The following is a 15,937-nucleotide window of genomic DNA, read 5'->3' as shown; positions in this document are numbered from 1 at the left end:
CAGTTACAATTTTGAATTGCAGAAGTCATACTTCTCGAACATTTTCACACTTTATCAAATTACAGCCTCAAACGTCAATGTTTATTTGGATTTAATGTGATTAGAAACAGAAAGTCGTGCATAACTGTGACGGAGAAGAATAATGATGCATGTTTTTTAAAATATTTGACCAGCAAAAACCAGAAAGGTTTGCCATGCATTCATATTTAGCCCCTTTACCTGGATACCAAAATTCAAATTCAGTACAACCAATTGCCTTCAGAAATGACCTGATAAATGAATATAATCTAGAAATGTATAATTTAATCTCAGTTTTAATCCAGATGTTTCATGAAGGCCTCAAAGGTTTATTAGAGGTTATTAGCAAACAAATAGGATCATAAAGACCAAGAAACAGACCAGACAGGTCAGGGAGAAAGTTGAGAAGTTCATAGCGGGGTTAGGGTGTACAACATTATTCCAGGATTTGAACTTATCACAACTGTAAATCTACAAAAACAAGGACACCCACCTAAACTGACAGACTGGGGCCTTGAGAGCAATTACCAATGAAGCAGTCAATAGCCTCATGGTAACTCTGGAGGAGCTGCAAAGATCCGCAGAAATTCAAGTGGAAGAATCTGTTGACAGGACTAATCGTGAACTTCACAAGCCTGGCCTTTGCGGAAGAGTGGCAAGAAGAAAGCTACAGTTGCAAAATTGTAGTTTTCTACAAGCCAGAAGAGGGTGCCCTGGTCAGATGAGAACATGGTGGTGGTGGCATCATTGTGGTGTGGGAATGTTTCTCTTCAGCAGGCACAATAAGAGGCTAGTCAAGAGTTGATGGATGGGTGGGTAAATGGAGCTAAATCAGGGCAATCCTGCAAGAAACCTGTTGGAGGCAACAAAAGCCTTGCAACAGGGGAGGAGGTTCACCTTCCAGCAGGATAACGACCCTAAACATACAGCCAGAGCTACAATGCAATGGTTTAGACCAAAGCATATTCATGTGTTAGAATGAGTCTGTCAAAGCCCAGAACTAATTTCAATTTAGAATTTGTGGCAGGACTTAAAATTTGATGTTCACAGACCAGAGCTATTTTTTAAAGAATAGGCAACGATCAAATCTCCAGAAGAGAAATATCCCCAAAAACATGCTGCTGGAAATACAGCTGTCATAAATACAAATATTATTCAGAGGGGGCTGAATATAACTGCACACCAGTTTGCACAGTTTCAAATATGACAAATAGAGAGAGTTTATGAGAATATTTTTCCAAGATTGCAGAAGACTCTAGAAACATCTTAATGTTATAAGCAATAAAATCTGATGACTTTATTTCATCCAGGAAACAGCTGCAAGAAAAGAAAAACTTTCAAAACTTATTTTAATATTAGTGAGTCAAGATTAGTTAGTCTTAGGACAATGATGTCTGACAGATAGCAATGAATGTGGCACAACCTTATTATTACAAATGGTTTACACATAGCAGTTCCATTAAGTGTGTTTATGATGGATCGATTAAGGGTCAATTCATTGGGGCAAATCCACAAAAGAATGCATAGCTGGTCAAAGCATTTCTGAAGTCCTTTAGGGCTTATGTCTGCTCCAGCATTATTCATGATTCACTCTGTCCAAAGCAACGTAAAATTGTTTCTTGTCGTCCAAACAGTGCCATCCGATTGGTCCGATCTCACAATCTGCACAGATGAGATACTTGATTCTGCCCACGTCTTTCGTGAAGCCCACGTTCTCAAAACTGAACATGTCATCCACTAACCAGTGAGAGGTCAGAGTGTCACCGTCGACTGAGGCCTCGGCGTTGCTGAGGCCGCTCTTTTTCCGCATGGATGGTAGGAACAGCTAGAGAGAGAGAGAGAGAGGAGGGGCACAGATGGCACAGAAAGATTTGTCTAAGAGTACAAAACAGAAAGTAAAATAAGGGTTGTGGAGTATTTTTGCATTTATATCTAATTAGAATGCGTACAATCAATTAGATAAAGCAGGATTACACTTTGATTCTCAAAATCTTTTTAATGAGGAGCACCAATTCTATGTTTGACAAAAAAACTCTTTCAAACCAATCTAATACTAAATCACAGTCGTTTAATTAAAGTATTTATATTATTATCTTAGAATTATGCATGCTGGTAATGTTTACCAAAAGTCACAATTATAAATGTCAGTGTTTTATTTTGACTGCACATCGCTTTTCTCCAGTAGTAGAAAGGAGCAGAAATTTGTAGACTTTTTTTTTTCCAACTAGTCTCTGAGTTAATGGTTTTTAATGCTTAATTAAAGCACAAAACATCTGGTTTACATCAACACCTTGGTCATGTTTCTCTCAATTTCAGAATATATTTATAATATCTGTGTTAAAAAAACAATGTAAATTGATTTTAACAGTGAAAAGATATTCTACAGTAACGAACATGATCTTTTGGTTGAATAACGGGAACATTACACATTAAATCTGTGGCATTTATTCTAACCAGTAAAACTGTAAATGTACACTTTTTCTTTTTTGCATCCTCTGCATCAATCGAACATACTTCGTTTTCTGTGAACACGGCCATCCCAGGACACAGCACCTTGGACCCGCACCGCTGACACAGAACAGACTTGGTGTTCTTCCCGTCCTCAGACACCAGGTCAGATCGATCAGTGCCGTCTTTGGACTCTTGATTGTTATCCATGTTGCGTCCTGAAAAGCAGTGACTTTACATTGATGTATACAGACATGGATGTTCAAGACAACGCCTCTTCAATCGGGAAACACACTCTTATAAAAGGACAATTAATGCCTCAACTAGAATTATACGTTTGATCCAATACAACCCAATGTTTGAACGGAACAAAGGCTGAGCTCATACAGCGATTGCACCGGAACGCACAAAACCGGTACGTTCTAGAGCGGAAGTTTATTACAGGTAAACACGCTCATTGATTTATGAACACTTAGACCAACTGGTAAACTATAATCTCAGATATATGCTAAAATAGTGCAACCAAAAAGAGGCGCCTCATTTTTATGCTAAAACGTATAAAAACATTGAATATGACCCCCTGCAACGAGACAAATGACCTCATTGAATGCTGTTGGATATCACTCATGCATATTTACGTCGAACAATTTATTTGAGACGTACCTGAATTATGAAGCAGAAAAAGATGTTGAAGAAAAGCAATCTGTTAGACAGCCAAGTTAGTCATTGGAATGCTAGCTGATGTTACGGTGCAACCATTAAACGAGTCCGAAGCCAAACAACTACCTGCGAGGAGGTGCCGCATCAACAAAGGATGTCTTTGACGCTTAAATGTGTTCATATAATGTCATGTTGTCAAATTCAATACTACAGTTTAAGATTGAATTGAACAATCAAACAGTATTTCTATGATTAGTCTTTATAACGCCAGTGAGGTTTATTAGCTTTTGGGCTTACAAACAGAACTTGCATACTCAAATTTCCAGAATTTGTTCCACGTCTCATCTGATGTTCACGAAAGTTTCAAGAAGTGTTTTAGTGATCTTGAAAACCAAATGCTAATATGTGTAGTCATTTTTAACCATGTATGCCTTTATTTTTGCAAGTTTTGATTACGTATCAACAAATAGTTATTTAATATTAGATAAAACAATAGTTACAAACGAATTTGATGTATTAAACATTTTATGGAATAAATCTCATATTTCAAAATAATTATTATAATAATTGTTAGATTGGTATGGTGTGAGCCTTATTTTATACAATAAGTTCAAATTAAAAATCCACTTTTTAAAATTTATTTCATTTTATTGCACATCCAGACCCAGAAAATACCAATACAAAATTATGTTTTCAAAGGGAACAGGACACACATTAAAGAAGATTTTTTTTAATTAACAAATTGTATAATGTGTCTTATGACCCTCATCTCTGCTTATTAAACATCTCCCTCTGGGAGGACATCTTGGGGTGAATCCAGAACATCATGGAGGGACTATATGGCCCTCCTGACCTGGAAGTGCTTTGGGATCTCCCAATGAGCAGGAGAGATTCGCTGGGGAGAGGGATGTGTGGGTTTCCCTCCAGGAGTTGTTACCCCACACCCTGATCTCAGATAAGCAGAAGATAATGGGTGGATGAATAAAAAACAAAATATATTTGTAAAATGATACCTTTGCGTTAAAAGTTACAAGAAATACAGAAATGCTGACATAAAGGGCTAAAAATAGTATAATCAATGTTGAGGCCCATCAAACTGACTTAATAAAAATGTTTTCACATTTTAAACAGCAATAACCGAGTTATAACACTATTCCCGTCTGTGTCAGTATTACTTAATTGCTCAAAATCTAAATGTTTAAGAACCACTGATATATGGAGATAAAATTGGAATAAGCAATGGTGCTGGTGGCACAAATCTTGTTGCAATAAAATACATACATTATAGTAAAAGCAGCAATTATTTAAAATAAATAGGAAAATATGCCAACAAAAAATCCATATGGTAAAAATATGTTTTTAACAAAATTCTTGGAAGTTATGTAATCTATGACATTCTGTTTCCATGGGGTATAAAATTAATATCACGCTGGCCCAAGACTTGGATGAGGACTCATATTTATCTTGGCACCCTGGTCAGTGAGCAGGATGTACTAATTTCCCCTCGGGGATCAATAAAGTATCTTTGAATTGAATTGAGTTACAGAAAGTAAAAAAATCTCCAAAGTTTACTGAGAACTACAGCAAAGAGTGGCGTCTTGGGGGTCACCAAGTCTCCATGACAACAATTAAATGGTCTAAAAATGCTAACTGGTTGTTTGGATGTGATGCCTCTAAAATCTATAGTATAATCTTTCCTATCATCACAAACGTGAACATATAGTTTGCTGAACTCTACTGGGACTTTAACTGAGAATCTATCGCTATTCTAGAAAATTGCTTTTCCCAGATGTGCAAAGATGAAAGAGACAGACCCAAAATACATGCAGCTGTAATTGCATTAAAAAAAACAATAGTTCTATAAAATATTGACTGAGGGGAGATGAAAACAAATGGGACGCCACAACTTCTAAATGTGCATGAGTAAAAAATGAATACAAAATAAAAACCTTTTCAAATGACAAATATGCACTACTTTCAGTTGGTCTATCATAAAATCTAAATAAAATAAAATATGGTTTTAATGTGGGATAATGTGAAATAGTTAATGGACTATGAATGCTTTTGCATATAGGTCTACTTGTATGTGTTCAAATGTACGGTTGCAAAATGAAACAACATTAACTTACATGTGGAAAAGAATTTATTACAATAATTTTCCAATATTACCATCAATAAATATTTAGATTTACATTTCAAAGAAATGTATGATTCATCACTTTCTACACAGAACATTACACAAAATCAGGGATACTCATGTTTAGTCTTTGTAATAAAGCTTGAATAAGATCATCTAGAAAAAGGAGTCTTTTAACAGAATTGTGTACAACCTATCAATGGAATTGCAACTTTAATAATGATTTGATTGTATACATGGTGAGGAAAACAAGAAAGAAGAAAAAATCCCTTAATGCTGGATGCTCCTTTGACTGTTAAGATAGGCCGTTTTATTTGAAAACATTTCCATTGGCCTAAGGCACAGGAATACGCAAAAGTTTCTACTAATCATCCAGAGCATATTTTAAACCTCATTTAATGAATTACAGTCTGGAATCGAATCCTGTAAAGTAAGGTGCGCTAAACATTTACACCTTTTTAGATCTGAAATCAAGCAGAAAAGAAAAACTCTCCAGCTGACTAAGATGCGGTTTGATCGCCGTTTCAGATCCGTACGTTGGCCACAGCTCAGGAACTAGTAACTCTAAGAGTTTATCGCTGAAACGTTATTCCTAATTGATCAGCGATGGCCTGTAGTCCCAGTCTAACCTGAATTAGGTTGCTAGATTTTTACACAGCAGCAACAAACAATTACAGCTCCTGTGTCGCATTGAAAAGCTTACCTTTAATCTGTTTTGGAGGTTTGTCAATAGGAGCCTAAATATCCAAACCCATCTAGTTTGTAATAATTTTATCAAAGATGTTCTCGGAAACAATGAATTTATTTGATTCCTCAATAAAAACTATGCACATTAAATTATTCTGCAGGTGGATTAGAGGCTTTTCTCCAATCTGCCAGGACAGGTTTCAAATTCACCTTAAAACAATATAAAAACACTGGAGTTTTCTATTCAATGAGATTTTAGAAATCTGACTCTTTTTTATTGCTGAGAAGCCAAACATGAGCCATCGATATCGGTACAAGGAAAACAAACATCTGGTGACATCCATACAGGTTTCAACTCCTCGCGCAGCCGTGTTTGTTCTTCCCAGCCTCCACGCCGCTGTGGACCTCCCAACCATTCTCTAACCTGCATGTGAGTGAGAATGACTTGCATTTGATGCCTTCTCCTTTAGCATAAATAATATTACCCTCTGTACCCTTTTGTGCAACTGTAACAGACCACGAGGAGCTTGGGGGCAACAGAGAGAATCTATGAAGAGGCTATCAGACTTGGTTAAAATCCCACATTTTTTCCTAATTGAAAACACTATGTTTAACACTTATCTGACAATTATCATGGTAATAATTGATGTCTGTTCCCTCCGTAATACATTGGCTAGTAGGTGCTACTTTACTGGAGCAAAAAGAGCCAAAGCAGAAAGACCACGAAAACCCAAAGAAGATGTAAGCAACCCAGAAGTACAGAAGGAGCAAAAAGACTATACTGATGTTCAGCAGCATTTTGCGTGTTTAAGTGTGTGTGTGTGTGTGTGTGTTTGTTTGTGTGGGTGTAGCTGTAAAGAAAAGTAAGTCACAGTTGGGCTTTTTAGAGTAGAGAGTCATCTGTGCATCCTCCTTCAAGGCCGTAGCGGAACTCCTGCAGGTTGGAGACGCCATAGAAATGAATGAACGCTGCCGCCACGACCAGAACATGGAAAATCTGATGAGAATGAAACTGCGGAAAAGGAAAGACACGTGAAAGACATCTGCGTCAGTACTGTTGAATAATACATCTAAATGGTAAAGTTTAGCTGGTATGAGCCTGTAAACTAGTGATGAATCAGCTGGTGACCAGAAACGGACGATTTTATGATCGATCTGCCCCAACCAGGCCAGGAGCTAAAAGATTTCTATCTGTCACAGAACGTGCTGGATTTTGGAAATGCTAGCAGGCTTCTGGAAGTCTCCGAGCTAGTATCATTTTGTACTTAGTAAACAGGGAAAACAGACAGACTGTTTTAGTAATGCTAACCATATTAATGATTATTATATAATATTAAAAAGACAATTTAAAAAAGTCAACTCTGTAATAATTTTGTCAGTGGAAATAATTGTGAAACTGCAGAGCTGTGTAACATTGTCTGCTCTCTAACAGATGGCCTTACTTTGCTTCTTATAAATAATTAATGATTAATCACAAAGGCTTCTTAAGGCAGCTGTATATACGTTTCTATAACTGTATGAAAGATTTAATACACATTTTCTTTTAAATATGAAGTTTTTAATATTTTTTATAATTTGGGGCATGTGTGCAAAATAAAACAAAAAGAAAGAAAAAATGTTAGTGAGCTGTGATCTATCTTGCAGAAGAATAAAGGAGATTGTGGGGCTTTATATGGGTAAATAGTCCTGTACACATGTCACTGCATTTATAAATTTACTTTAGAAATGCAGAACAAGACACCTTCGTAACCTGTTCCTGGATTTCTTTTTAATTTTACAACAAATTAGGACAATTAAATCTTCATATAAACATATTCATTGTTAATGTTCTAAATACACAATCAGGATCAGCTAAACAGGGTTTCTGCAAGTCACAGTAAGTTAAACTTAAGACCTGTGACTAAGACTGAGAATTGGGCCTTATCTAAAACGTTTTAACACTTTGAGCGTCAGTATCACCAAGTTAGAGGTTTTTAAATTTGAGGTTTGGAAATTGCCACAAAATCTCCGATCAGTGGTTCTCTACTGTTAACAGAACTTTTCTGTGTCAGATTTCATGAGTACCTGTCTTCTGCATTATTAAAACTACACAAACAACAAGCTAATCTGAATGTCCGTTTAATCTACCTTTTAAAATTATAAAATATAAACCAAGAAAGAAAATTAATTTGTTATTTGAATAACGATGCTGAAACCCTAACTTTGTATCAACAGCATTTCAAACGCCGTCCATTCTGTGTATAATTTGTACATTTGTAGTATTTGACACATTATACACTTACCCAGATGTCACACTTTCCAGGGAAAAAGCGTTCGGGGATCCTGGCTGCATACAGACCAGCACCAGTGATGTACATGGCCCCCATCAGATAAAACCAACCCATTTGTCCGACTGTGGTGGCCTTTACAAAGCCTTCCTCTATAGTGAAGTGCATGGTGGGGACAATGCCACTTAGTCCAAGACCCATGAACACGCCTGAGCACAGAGTAAATGGAAATGCTTAAAGATATAAACACTTTGATGCAAAACAAAGGAACATGAATTAAGTATTTTCCGACATTAAAAAAGGCAGAATCAGTCATTTTTAACAAAAGATGTTTCTTAATGTTCCCTCCGCAACCTTTGCAAGTACAAAATCCCACTTCTGGAAAGGTGAAGCCAAAACACAATTATCTGTGTGATAAGACCAGAATCAAGCCAAAGCAAAATGCCCAAAGACACAACAGATTAAACAGCGCGAAGAAAAACACCACATTGTCCTCACCTGCTCTTGTTGGCCTGTGACGAGGGGTGGCGAATCTGTCCCACTGGGCAACTATGATGGCAGCGATGCCGAGAACACATACAATGGTGAGGTAGATCAGTCGAGGCTGAGGGGAACAATAGAAGGAGTAGTACAGCCAGGGCACGAAGGAACCCATGATCAGGAGGGCAATGCCCGAGTAGTCAAGCCTGAGGAGAGAAGGCGACAGTGATGATCGCAACGTCTCCATCCAAGACTCAAAACACATTCACTTATCTCAATAGGTCAAGCCAAAGCAGATGCAGCTGTCCGGGTCAAACATGTTCAACTATATTTGCACTTTGATTCTTCTAAAATCAAAACCAAGCAAGACTAGACAAAGCAGGTAGAGATGAACAACAATAAGGACAGGCTGTTTTAAAGAGCTGGTCCACAGGAGATTTGCTGGAATCCAAACTTAAAATGGTTCATTTAAAAGAGAAGAGGAACTAACATTTCTGCACAACTCTGTTAAGGTCCCACCACAGCTTTTCAGTCAACTTATTTAGCTTCAGACCTGATACTCTGCCCGAGATCAGCGTCTTGTTGTGTGACCCAGTTTGGGTCTAGCTTGAGCAGGCAAACAGATGGCCTTACATTTAAGCACCGCTGTGCATCACAGTTGGTGCGAGGCATTTGTTCTGATGTTTGGTTTTCTCCAGATGTGACGTGGTGCGTTTGGTCTCCTCTTTCCCAAGGAGATTGTTGCAGGAGTCTTTCGGATGTTTGAGATGTAACTTTGCAAAACTAAGCTAGGCTGCCATGCTTCTCTGAGTGGAAAGACACTTTCTTGACTCATCCTGTTTAGTCTTTTTCATTTATTATATGCATAAAATGTTGAGTGTGGCATACATTTGTATGCAGCAGGGTTTGTTTTGATACCCTAAATAAATTACGGTGTAACTTTTGCCCTCAGAAGCTACCTCATTAGCAAACAGAGTACAACTGTAAGTTTAGTTAGTTAGTTTTTTCTGGCCAGCAAGGGACACTTATTTTAGTTATTTCTTGCCAGCACAATAAGTCCTTACTTGGAGAACGTGCGAGAGACTTTTTCCGAGTGGCAGTAGACAGTATGAAAAAGCCAGGAGAAGCTGAGGCAGAGGACTGCTCCCAGGAAGAACATCCCAAACACAACCTTCTCCTGCAGAGGTGCCATAAAATACATGTTGGGGCGCAACATGGTTAAAGTGCCCAGACAGACGAATAAGATCCACCCTGAGAAAGGAAGCAAAGCTTTAGGACCTTCATACAATTTAGCTGATCAATTGGTGATAACAGAAATGAGAAAAATACATATGATTAAAAGTAGGAGAAACTGTAAATGAGTTTTCATGCTTACCTAACAGATGAGTCCAGATGTTTCCCGTCTCAGTGTGAATTCTGAAGATACTTCCGAAACAGGCCCTGAACGAAGGCATTGGAGGTCGATGTCCATGCAGGAGGTAATCGTTGTCCTTCAGCCAATCTGGCAGGACATGAAAGGGAATGACCCTCCAGCGACCCTCCCAAACCTGCAAAGCAGCAACAATGTTTACCTGCGCATGAAGGACTAAATACACAATCACTGAACAAACTACCTGTGACTCTTTTCCAGGAACCAGGGTATTTTTCTGGGTCAGTTTTTCAAGCCCATCTTTTCCCAAGCAGGAACCTGGACCAGCTGTATATTTGTTTCCCCACACATTATTTACACCCAGTCACCGATAGTGAATATCTCAGCGTTTCGTCTTCAAACACGTTAAAATCAGACAAACTTAGTGGAAAGCTGTCATTAAAGCCTGTGCAGATTTTAGCTTTCAGCATCTCTATGGAGATGGAGAGAGTAACACATAAAATCATTTTAACCAGTAAAGTTAGAATATTTTACTGCGTTTATGTTCTGAGATTTAAATTAAAACGGTCACAACTGCCCAGGATTATTCACAGCTTTAAGTTTTAACGGAGCTGCTGCAGCTGCATGTGGTTTTACTGTTCCTAGGAGATACATCTGCAGACTTTAATTATTAAAGGACTTATGGATTATTACAAACTTTCTCTGAACTGGAAGAAATTTGAATTCAGTTCCGGGAGTTGAACCACAATGAAATCGCCATAAATCATGTCTTTAGATAGCAGGTATTAATCCCGATCATAGTGCTCTTCTTTTTTCCTTTCTCCCACAAAGAAGCAGGATCTGCACAGTTCATTCAGCATCCATTCTAGCTACACATTTCCACACAGCTTGATTTTGAGTGGGAAAATGTGGCTTTTAAACCCTGATATCTATGAAACAATCTGAGAATAATGCTGTTGTGGTCTGATTTCATTGTTTATTATAGGCATTATGGCCTTCTCTGTTGCAGCGGGTGGAGATGTGTTCCCAGTTCTCCTTGACACTACCTGCAGGAGGAAATAAACTGTCTGGTTTAATCTGATTTTAAAAAGCTGCCAGTTTTTTTTTCTACATCAATGAAAAGCCAACTTACAAATGCTTTTGTCTTTTCATGGTTTATATTCACACATATCTAGTGTCAGAAATAACGTCAAGAGTGCCTTGATGTACAAATAAATATACAAAACTCACTTCTGGTCAGTAAAACGTTTCTCCAAACTTTATCTGGTCAGGTGTCTTAAAAGTATTTCAACACCTCATAAAACTAATCAAACTAATGGTACGATCTAAAGCTTGTTTTGGCTTGCTATTGAACCACATGTAGTTTACAAAGAGCTGGTACACAATTATGAACTTGTCGGTTAGCTGAGGTTATTTAAAGCTGCAGCTGTAACGGTTATTCTTGTTTGACAGAATCAAAACAAACTGGTTTGCTGTCTTTATCACATCTGAGAATGAGAACAGGCAACATTTACTGTAACCCAAATCCAATAAATTTACTGTAAAGCAAAGTAGCATTAGAAAGTGATTCAACAACAGGATGTGAAAGCACTGATGTGAAGCCAGACTGGCTAACTCGAGGGCTGAGCCCACTAAAATGAACATGAGCTCATGTAGCGGTGGTAAAAACGGGGCCAGGCCACCCTGAGGGCAACCAGACTACAGCAGTTAGAGGGAGGGTGGCTGATGATGAGGGGGAAACTGGAACAGCTCCAACACCAACTACAAATCCTATTTATTTAACTGAATCAATTTATTACCTTGTGCACAAACTCCTCCATTTTCTCCATGGCATGGTGAGCCTGAAGAGGTAAAGTCAGAACCTCTCCCACCTCATCATCCTCCTCTTCCTCATCAGCAATCATTGCTGCTCCCTTTAAAGAGATCAGAACAGACCTTTGTTAATGAGACACAGAATGCTAACATTTTTCTGGACTAGAGGCAAAGAAACGAGAGGTCCTACCTCTGGATGGACACCTTTAGATGAACCCAGCCGACCCCCTACTTCCTCCAGCAGTGGCCCGAGCTCTATCAGCTCAACATCTGGGACACTGCAGTCCTCAGAGATCTGGCAGTCTGCATCACTGGCAGACCCGTTTCGGACTGACATAGGGAGACTGCCCGATGACCTGCTCAAAGTCCTGTATTCAATTGGGACAAGGACACTTCCTCCTGTGAACCCGGAATGACAACATTTAATGTACTACATTGGCCATTTACACTGCTCAAAAAGATAAAGGGAACACTTAAACAACACAATATAACTCCAAGTAAATCAAACTTCTGTGAAATCAAACTGTCCACTTAGGAAGCAACACTGATTGACAAACAATTTCACATGATGTTGTTCAAATGGAATAGACAACAGGGGGAAATCTTTGGCGATTAACAAGACACACTCAATAAAGGACTGGTTCTGCAGGTGGGGACCACAGACCACTTCTCAGTACCTATGCTTTCTGGCTGATGTTTTGGTCACTTTTGAATGTTGGTGGTTCTTTCACACTCATGGTAGCATGAGACAGACTCTACAACCCACACAAGTGGCTCAGGTGGTGCAGCTCATCCAGGATGGCACATCAATGCAAGCTGTGGCAAGAAGGTTTGCTGTGTCTGTCAGCGTAGTGTTCAGAGCCTGGAGGCGCTACCAGGAGACAGGCCAGTACACCAGGAGACATGGAGGAGGGCAACAACCCAGCAGCAGGACCGCTACCTCTGCCTTTGTGCTAGAAGGAACAGGAGGAGCACTTCCAGAGCCCTGCAAAATGACCTCCAGCAGGCCACAAATGTGCATGTGTCTGCACAAATGGTTAGAAACCGACTCCATGAGGATGGTATGAGGGCCCGACGTCCACCAATGGGGGTTGTGCTCTCAGCCCAACACCGTGCAGGATGCTTGGCATTTGCCAGAGAACACCAGGATTGGCAAATTCGCCACTGGCACCCTGTGCTCTTCACAGATGAAAGCAGGTTCACAATGAGCACATGTGACAGAGTCTGGAGACACCGTGGAGAGCGATCTGCTGCCTGCAACATCCTTCAGCATGACCAGTTTGGCAGTGGGTTAGTAATGGTGTGGAGTGGCATTTCTTTGGAAGGCCGCATGGCCCTCCATGTGCTCGCCAGAGGTAGCCTGACTACCATTAGGTACCGAGATGAGATCCTCAGACCCCTTGTGAGACCATATTCTGGTGCGGTTGGTCCTGGGTTCCTCCTAATGCAGGACAATGCTAGACTTCATGTGGCTGGAGTGTGTCAGCAGTTCCTGCAAGATGAAAACATTGAAGCTATGGACTGGCCCGCCCGTTCCCCAGACCTGAATCCAACTGAGAACATCTGGGACATCATGTCTCGCTCCATCCACCAACGTCACGTTGCACCACAGACTGTCCAGGAGTTGGCTGATGCTTTAGTCCAGGTCTGGGAGGAGATCCCTCAGGAGACCATCCACCGTCTCATCAGGAGCCCAGGCGTTGTAGGGAGGTCATACAGGTACATGGAGGCCACACACAATACTGAACCTCATTTTGACTTGTTTTAAGGACATTACATCAAAGTTGGATCAGCCTGTAGTCTGTTTTTCCACTTTCATTTTGTGTGTGACTCCAAATCCAGGCCTCCATTGGTTAATAAATTTGATTTCCATTGATGATTTTTGTGTAATTTTGTTGTCAGCACATTCAACTTTGTACAGAACAAAGTATTCAATGAGAATATTTCATTCATTCAGATCTAGGATGTGTTATTTGAGTCTTCCCTTTATTTTTTGGGGCAGTGTATTTTAACACATTCATGAAAAATACTTCCAGTTTACAGTAGAAATCAGCACTCTGCTGAAACACAAATGTAACTGCAAAGTGGACGGCAACTGTAATGTTTTGTAAATTGGTATTTTCATCTCGGTGAAAACGTCCAAGTTAAAGTGGGATCTAATCAAAAACCTGGCTTTTAGAAAGTTAAGGAATTATTTAAAAAAACATCAAGCAAATTTGATCAAACAAGAATTTGGCAAATATTAGAGATACACCAATCAACTGGCGAAGAATCAGAATCTGCCACATTTTCCCTTGATTGTCCAGAACAGGTGATCAGTGAATTAAAAGCTAAAAAGTCTAAATATTTTTTTTATTCAAAAAATGAATCAAAACTAAGAACTTTCACCAATTTCTGTCAAGGTACTTTGGTGCCCTTCTTTGAATTTAATCAAAAACAGACAAAGGTTAGGGTCAATCTTAAAATGTTGCTAGATTTCTGCTGGACTCAAATCTACCATCAAATCTACACATCTTTTCTCTTCTATGTTATAGTCTTTAGAAAATCAAAACGGAAATGATCAAAATTGGGAAAGTGCAGAAAACCGCATATCAGTGTTGGCCAGAAAAGGCCTGATCAGTGCATCGCTAGTAAAACTTATATAAATGTGTTGTCATACAAAGATAAAATTATTTCAGCATGACACATAAGCAAGATATCAGAAAAATCATAAAAGGACAAGATCAGCTGTGAAAAATACACATTTTCTCTCCCTTATCTCTCTCATCTGTGACAGCATACACTGCAACCAAATGTCTGATTTTATTACCAGGATGCAAAGAATGAATTCTTGACCAAGTAATTTGATAGCTTTTCTAAACAGCCCTTTGGAAATAGTAACACTGCACACACCTATGCTACAATGCCGATGAATTCGCAATATATTGTGCAACTCTATATTAATTCTGTTAAAAGGCTGATATCAGCTCAAAGTAATTAATACATTTTTTATTTTATAAAAAAAAGAAGAAAAAAAGCAGACAAGTTTCTTAAACAGTCTTATCCATTAACTAATCCAGTTTATCTAGTCAGACTAAAGGTTTACAGTATACTAGTTTACACAAGCTGAAGCAGATTTTTAATTCTCAAAAGGAGTTCAGTCGTTATCAAATTCATACCAACCAAGATTTAAACAAGAGATTCTCAATCATTAAAGGAAGACATACAATCTTTTAATTTAACTGTGAAATAATACGTGATTTTTTTTTTTTTTTTTTACAGTGTAGCATAAATCACTTTCCATTATTAACATTTAACTACAGGTTCCAGAGAGGCATGTTAACAGGGCAGAATTAATCTACATGATTCAATCAGTAAAATGATTTCTGATGTGATGCTAAGGCTAATAATAACGACGAAACCTTCAACAAAGTTGCTGTTTGTAGGCGAACGGCTTCTCGACAGATATTCATTACCCCCAAAACACAAAAGCGTCTGACGGAACATGGAGAACAAAATGTAAACTACCCTAAAATACAAACGAAGTCATCCTAATGTGCGAATAATGTACGGTTGGGAACATCTTTTAAAAATACGCCGAGTTAATAAACACTGAGAACCGATGAGGTCGATAAATCCTCTAGTTTTGAACAGCCTCATAAATATCAGGTTGCTAACGTTACCTGTTAGCTAACCGAGCTCCAACCAGCCGAACAGGAAATTGATTCTTTTGCAACGCACTTGCTGCCAGAAATAGAGATGTACAAACGACGACACCAGGCCACAGGCTTAGCTAAACACTCAGCAGGGTTAACACTGGCAAAAAATATTAATCAAATGCCCCGAAGTTACCTGACGAGGAAGACTCCTAACCAGAAAGGTAAATTATTTATGGTTGAGCGAAACAAAGCTACGTCCGGAAGTTGAAGTCTCCTAGCAAAGCTGAATCCCTTCCAGTTCTTTCAAACTAAAAGCTAAATCAAATACGTTTTGTTTACGACGCTGGCCAAACAAGTGGCAATTTTATTTAGAAAAAACGTCAAGCTAGTTTATTTAGTGGGGGGAAATGACGTAATAAAA

General features: G+C 38.8%; 2 protein-coding genes across 3 annotated transcripts; both read right to left on the bottom strand.

The window, feature by feature from the left end:
• Nucleotides 1-1,284: 1,284 nt before the first annotated feature.
• Nucleotides 1,285-3,263, bottom strand: rabif (RAB interacting factor). The gene is made up of 3 exons (XM_047347927.1): nucleotides 3,130-3,263; nucleotides 2,533-2,684; nucleotides 1,285-1,843 (listed from the first exon to the last, which is right to left on the bottom strand). Exons 2-3 carry the CDS (start codon nucleotides 2,674-2,676, stop codon nucleotides 1,595-1,597), a joined length of 393 nt encoding a protein of 130 aa, XP_047203883.1. The 5' UTR covers nucleotides 2,677-2,684; nucleotides 3,130-3,263; the 3' UTR covers nucleotides 1,285-1,594.
• A 1,988-nt stretch (nucleotides 3,264-5,251) lies between these two features.
• adipor1a (adiponectin receptor 1a) lies at nucleotides 5,252-15,859 on the bottom strand. 2 transcript variants are annotated; one of them, XM_047346958.1, is made up of 8 exons: nucleotides 15,710-15,859; nucleotides 12,069-12,277; nucleotides 11,866-11,979; nucleotides 10,073-10,244; nucleotides 9,762-9,948; nucleotides 8,716-8,903; nucleotides 8,233-8,426; nucleotides 5,252-6,962 (listed from the first exon to the last, which is right to left on the bottom strand). In XM_047346958.1, exons 2-8 carry the CDS (start codon nucleotides 12,213-12,215, stop codon nucleotides 6,834-6,836), a joined length of 1,131 nt encoding a protein of 376 aa, XP_047202914.1. In that variant the 5' UTR covers nucleotides 12,216-12,277; nucleotides 15,710-15,859; the 3' UTR covers nucleotides 5,252-6,833. The 2 variants fall into 2 exon arrangements, with proteins under 2 accessions (XP_047202914.1, XP_047202915.1); XM_047346959.1 differs by lacking the exon at nucleotides 15,710-15,859 and adding an exon at nucleotides 15,541-15,673.
• Nucleotides 15,860-15,937: the final 78 nt, after the last annotated feature.

The sequence above is a fragment of the Girardinichthys multiradiatus genome, chromosome 20, assembly GCF_021462225.1.
Source record: "Girardinichthys multiradiatus isolate DD_20200921_A chromosome 20, DD_fGirMul_XY1, whole genome shotgun sequence".
Lineage (NCBI taxonomy): Eukaryota > Metazoa > Chordata > Actinopteri > Cyprinodontiformes > Goodeidae > Girardinichthys > Girardinichthys multiradiatus.
The sequence above is the reverse complement of the archived record's forward strand: the minus strand, read 5'-3'. Positions and strand labels throughout refer to the sequence as shown.

Coding starts and splice junctions, on each gene's coding strand:
- rabif (XM_047347927.1), bottom strand. CDS start 2,676: ATGGATAACAATCAAGAGTCCAAAGACGGCACTGATCGATCTGACCTG. Junction 1,844..2,532: donor CCGTGTTCACAGAAAACGAA/GTATGTTCGATT, acceptor CTCTCTCTCTAG/CTGTTCCTACCATCCATGCG.
- adipor1a (XM_047346958.1), bottom strand. CDS start 12,215: ATGTCAGTCCGAAACGGGTCTGCCAGTGATGCAGACTGCCAGATCTCT. Junction 9,949..10,072: donor CATCTGGACTCATCTGTTAG/GTAAGCATGAAA, acceptor TTCCTTTCTCAG/GGTGGATCTTATTCGTCTGT. Junction 6,963..8,232: donor CTGGAAAGTGTGACATCTGG/GTAAGTGTATAA, acceptor CCTTTTCCGCAG/TTTCATTCTCATCAGATTTT.